Source organism: Henckelia pumila, chromosome 4, assembly GCF_033568475.1.
Source record: "Henckelia pumila isolate YLH828 chromosome 4, ASM3356847v2, whole genome shotgun sequence".
NCBI classification, from domain to species: domain Eukaryota; kingdom Viridiplantae; phylum Streptophyta; class Magnoliopsida; order Lamiales; family Gesneriaceae; genus Henckelia; species Henckelia pumila.
The window spans coordinates 2,935,588-2,941,689 of record NC_133123.1 but is presented as its reverse complement, the minus strand read 5'-3'; the positions used below and the strand labels follow the sequence as shown (position 1 = coordinate 2,941,689).

At 34.9% G+C, this 6,102-nt stretch overlaps 1 protein-coding gene across 1 annotated transcript; it reads right to left on the bottom strand.

Annotated features, from left to right (window-relative positions):
• Positions 1–3,871: 3,871 nt before the first annotated feature.
• On the bottom strand, positions 3,872–5,556 carry LOC140866769 (uncharacterized). The gene has a single exon (XM_073271814.1). The coding sequence runs from the start codon at positions 5,399–5,401 to the stop codon at positions 4,025–4,027; it is 1,377 nt and encodes a 458-aa protein (XP_073127915.1). The 5' UTR covers positions 5,402–5,556; the 3' UTR covers positions 3,872–4,024.
• Positions 5,557–6,102: the final 546 nt, after the last annotated feature.

Below are 6,102 nucleotides of genomic sequence, written 5' to 3'. Positions count from 1 at the left end.
TATTTGTAAATACATAATCAGTCAGGAATTTATTTACTTTCCAGCGTCATTGTTAACTTAATATTTTTCACATGAGATTAGAACTAATACAAAGGAAAAGATGTAAATATTATATTTATATTATTTGAAATATATAAATCGATCAAAACAAGAAATATATATACATATATATGCATATGAATTACGGAACTTTGCAAGGAGAACTATCACGTGACTTTATCAGTGGGAGAGGAAGGGCACAAAACTCATAAATTTATCATAAATAAACATCTTATCAATCATTATTCATGTTGTGTCAGCATATTATTTATTTGACTCCAGATATTTTAATAGTCGACCAATATTTGTTAAAAAAAAAATATTTGTTAAATAAATTCAATTAGTTTAAAACTTTAAATACATCAAAATTATAACGTAACATTGGGTTTTTATTAATTATATTTAATTATTAAATTTTTGTTAATGTCAAATGTTAAAACTTGTTTTTACGTACATTCTAAACATGATTCTTTTCCATTTTACATTTCCAACTTAACCATTACATTAATTCAAATTTCATCGTTTCAAAAACGACTTGTTAATTATTTTATAATCATCCAAAATTCCACATTTAAAAAAATCCAAACATAATTTAACAATATTTACTAATTAACAAATATTCTTATGCAATTTGATAGTACATGAATCTACTTGAACAATAAATTACACATGTGGTCTTATCATAATAATTTAAGTTATTATGATTTAATTTATAATATTTTACTTTACTACTTTTAAATAGTCTTTATATTTTTCGGCTAAAAAATAGTTTTTATATTTCATATTGCTTGTAAATCGAATCAGTCCTTAAGCAAATCTATTGAGTAAATGAGTATTGAGAACAGTGAGAGTTCTCTCGTAATTAAAGGACCAAAAATTTACCGCAACTTTAAGTTTTTCCCAATTCAATTTTGACAGTAATATTTTTTTTCCTTTTTTAAAAAAAGAGAAAACATGAAATTCCTACACAATATCCAATGCTTTGTTTCCTGCAATAAACCCAGATTTTTGTTTGGACCAGTCAAAGTAAATATCACATCCTAAACATTTGTACCAATCCTCATGATGGATTTTACAACAACATATCTGGGTTTCAAGATATTTCGACGAGTATATTTTATTTAAAATTATATGGGTTTCAGTGTTACACTCACTAAAACATATATATGGGTTTCATATTTAATTACCTCCCAAACTATAAAATTTTTGCACACAATAGTGAATATAATTATTTTTTCGTATAAAATATACTGATGTTAAAATAATTTTCAAAGTTAATATTTTAGGTTTTATTTTATTTTATTGAATTTTATTTTTTTTAATTTAAAAATAATAATAGATTGCTTTCGGAAATAAATTGGTGTGTAATTAGAAACCAACTAATGTGTTCTTAAATTATATAAAGTATAGATATAAAATTACATTAAAAAAATGTTCATGCATATATATAGACGTTAGAATTTAGATAACACTATTACTATATTTATATTAAAAAAAACTCACACACCTCACCTGTGTGCCTGTGTGTGAGTAAAAGATGGTAGACAAAAGAATCCAGTGAGTAATTGGGACACTCATTTGCAGAAGCCACGTTCTTTACTGATGCCCTGATAGCCGAATCCCACCACCACACACACACACACACATATATATATATTCTAAAAATATTTCTATGTTAATAATATATTAATTAATTATATAAGATAATGTTTAAGGGAAGATTCACTGTACGTGACAAATAAAGAAATTGCATATCAATGCTAAAATTAAGGCTGCTTGGTTGTTTTATTAATTATAGGCAACCATGTGCAAATGGGATACAAAAAGATTAGCCCATAATATTTTAAAATTGTAGCTACTTAGTCTTGATTTTTGCTGTTTTAATTAAAACATTGTCGTGCTCGGTCAAGTGAAGACAGTTGTCCTATTTTTAAAGAATAGAAATTACCACGAAATTAAATTAATAAATTTTTTTTTCAAACAATATATTTCAGATACCTATTATACTATTATCAAGTTTAATGAGTACAATTTTCAAAATTATTTTGCTTTTTATCATTCCAAATTGCATTTTATCATATTGTGCACGGATCTTAATAAAGCGACCTTTATTATACCCGAATGAGAAAGGCTAATGCAGCTTTGTGGATAGGCTAGGTTAGGCTGAGCGTGACCCCAAAAGCGAAACGAATGGCCCCAAAGTATATATTCTTTATTATTATTATTATTATTATTATTATTATTATTATTATTATTATTATTATTTAAAATATATATATATATATATATATTTAAAAAAATATGCATGAAAAAAGAAAGGTTGGATTAGCCCCGATCGAGGAGGGAAGCTAGATATGACTATTGGTCAAACTACTGATGATAAATCCGAAAACCATGAAATCTGTATTTTGCAGTTTTGCTTCCCACTCGTTAGTTGGATATCTAATAGTACAAAATTTGACAAGTCGTAATACGAATTGAATTCCAAAATAACAAAATAAAAAAAAATCCAAAAGATGGTTACGTTGCTATTCTCTCTAGCCAGTAAACAAAGAAATATTGAATTTCACGTATTAATTTCTTAAAATCTGTAATTTCAGATTATATATCAAGCTTGTCAAAATCTTATGGGAAATTAGATTTAATTACACAAATACACGAAAAAATTGCAGTCAAGTCAACCTAATTCCCATTACGTGGATCAGCCCTGATGGATGTTCAATATTATTGAATCAGAGTTTGATTTGTCTAAAAGAAACCCAACAGCCAAAAACGTTGTACCACGTAGTACTTAATCTACGTATGTCCACCCAAGTTAATTCATATGTAGTCGGTCGGTTTTTCGTAAATTGTCCGTGCATGTCCTAACTAACCTTACACAAATGTCAGATCCATACATCCTAAGTACTTCACTTGATCATTTATAGTGTAATAATTAATAACATTAGTTATAGAAAACAATTCATTAATCTTGAAAATAAATAACACAGAGAATCGTAACACGTTACGTACATTCAGCACCGGAGCAGTAATAAATCAAATCGAATATATATAAAAAAAAAAAATCAATAAATAGCGTAGCATGCATCCGAAGAGCGAGACAATCATTCAATTAATTAAATGCGTGCATTTTTAAGCACACAAAATTCAATCAATATTGGCCTGGCAAGCACCGCATATTTTTATTGATGGCCGAAATTTATGTCCCCCTGCTGTCAGTATGCATGTGTAGAAGCAATGTAAAGAATAATTAACTCCGATGCTAGCTAGCCAGCCAGCCTTGTTTTTAAGGCTAGGCTAGTAAAATATATATAATTTTTTTTGTCAAAATTGAAAGCTTATTATCTTTATGAGAATTCATGAATCAAAGAACTCATTTTTTGATTGGCTGGATTTTATAAGTAGAATATATATGGAGTTGTTATTAAAAAGAGAGCTGACAAGTAGAGCTGGCGGAGTCTTGAATATTACTTATCCAGTCCAAAAATATTTAAAAAAAATTGCGGGTCAGCATTCCCCAGGATATATATAAAGAAAAAAATTCAATAATTGATATATGAATAGAAGAAACAAAATAAATGAGAGTACTGATGCCTAGCTACAGCGAATGAGCGAGAGAGTAAAGGTAAGAGAGAGGGCGGCGCGTGAGGGTCACGTGATTACTACTGCTCACTGGAAGATCCACAACCCATCCAATCCAACATGCATGAAAAAAGTAGTACCTTTTTTTGAAACAGAGATTCCGTTCAACTTTCGGGCAATTTGGAAAGATATTGCAAAAACAAACTTCAATAATATAAATTAAAAGGAAATTAAATATAGAAGTTTTGGAATTGAAGTTAGAATCATAAAAAAGGATTACAGTTGACATGAACAGAAATCATAATTAATCCATCGGTTATGTACATACAGTAGTGGCAGTGGTAAACTAATCTTCAATGGAAATGCAGGTCGACTCATTATTAATTAATTCTGGTGACGATACTCAGGTTCGCTCCGTGCGGTGAATCTTCTTGGCACCGCCATTGCAGCTGGTGCAGGTTTCTAATTTCTTGGGTTGGGAAGAGAACATGGGGAAGCCAAAAACATGACCAGATTTCGACGAACCTCGAAGTGAGCTGCACACAGGAACGTTGAGAACCGGAGTGACGCGTACGTTAGCTGAATATGATCTCTCCATCCCGCGGTGCTTGTAGCGGGACCCACCGTTGAAAGAGCTTGGACTGCTCGAACTTCTCTCCAAGCTATGGAATACGATTTTCCCAGAAGAGTTCATTCTCGGGCTGTCCACGGCCACGCCGCCCACCGTAACCGTACTTTCCGGCGCTCTGCGTGCTACGTTGCGGCTGACGCGAGTCGTCGTGGGATTCTCTGACAAGCTGCCCTTTGTCTTAACCACTCGGACTCGAGAAATGTTTCGGGTAGGTTGACGGGTATTTCGTGTAATAGCGGCTGCTGCTCTGGGTTTGTCGGAATCGAGGGAAAGTCGTGGGAGGTCGTCGTGCTCATGGCCTGATGAGGAAGAAGAAGAGAGCGATATTCGAGAGGAAATGGAGACCGACTCGTTATCCATTTCCTTCAGCAATGGGATGTTCAAAGAGGAATCCGCCGCTGCATTCGCTGATGGTTTCGTGCTACGGTGAAGAAAATGCTTCAGGCTTTTCGCCGCATTTCGGTTAGTGGGAATATTAGAGGCCGTTAATGAACCATCCTCTTGCTTCGCCGCCATGCTGTTCTGGTACAGTTTCCTCAAGCCCAGAAGCTCCTTCCATCGGCTCGAGCATCTTGGGGCCTTGGGAGAGAACAAGAACGGATCCGCCGGAGAGATTTCATTTCTCCGACGAAACACCGGCGTGTCTGGTAATATGATATCCGACGCCGCCCGCGGAGCTATCGTGATCATGGGTTGCCTGGTCGCGGAAAGCTGTAAAGGAACCAGTTTCCCGTCGGCGAAAAGCTCGTCAGCAGGAAGCATTGCCACCGGATCTTCTAGCCGGAACTCGAAATCAACAAAGTCAACGCCGGAGACGTCGGGATCTGAATCTTCTTGCTTCTCCGAGTCGTCGGCATTTTCCGCCACTTGTCGATGCTTCTCACAAGTTTTTCCGACCTCCTCGTCGGATATCAACGGGATTCTCGGGCTCAGCCACGCGTACGACGGACACTTCGCCGGAGGGCAGTCAAGAAAATTATCCGGCGACATCCCAACAATGTTCACGCAAGCTGACGCCATTAATTTCCAGCGATCATGCAAAACTCTCACAACTACAAAATATCTCCCGAAGCTGGATTTGATTTTTTTTTTTTTTCCAAATCCCAAAAGCAAAAAATCCAAAGAGAGAAAGAAACAATGTAATGGCATCAACTAAACGAAACCATTTTAACGGGAAATGTCAAACATCAACAAGATTGTGAAAGAGAAAGCGAAGAAGAAATGGTTTTGTTGTTTGCTAAGCGTTGGGAGATACCTTGTGAACCAAAAGGTAATAGCTTTGTTTGCTGTGGAGGATTGTGTAGTATGTGGTGTAGGGTAAATAGCCTGTTCCCCGGCAAGCATATCGTAGGGTACTTATAAACAGTGGAATTCGTACGGTGGGTCTTTTGTTCCCATCCAATGGGAAATTGACACGTCTTCGAGTGGTCAAACTTTCCTTGACGTGGCTTGAAATAGGAAGGAGCGAGGTGGTGTCAGAGTGGCTCTTGGAAGCATGTGATTTAATGATGGGGTGGAAAAGGGAAATAAGGGTAAGTTTTGTGGGTAAAGTGCAATAACAAGGAGCGGAAGGGGCTCCATGATGGGCCAGAGTTGTGTAGTTCAGAACTATCCATTATTTATGTCAGTAGCATGGTCCAACAAATTTATTTAACTCCAAAATCATAAATTCACCTGTATATATCCAAAATGAAAACTAAATCCAATGCCATTGGACCAAGTTCGATAGTTTGTTATGGGCTTGATTGATATGGACTGTACTCTTTTTAATATATGAAACCCAGCTCAAGCCCATCTGGGTCCACACCAAACTTAAATGACCAAAATATCCCGACATATTACAACAAATA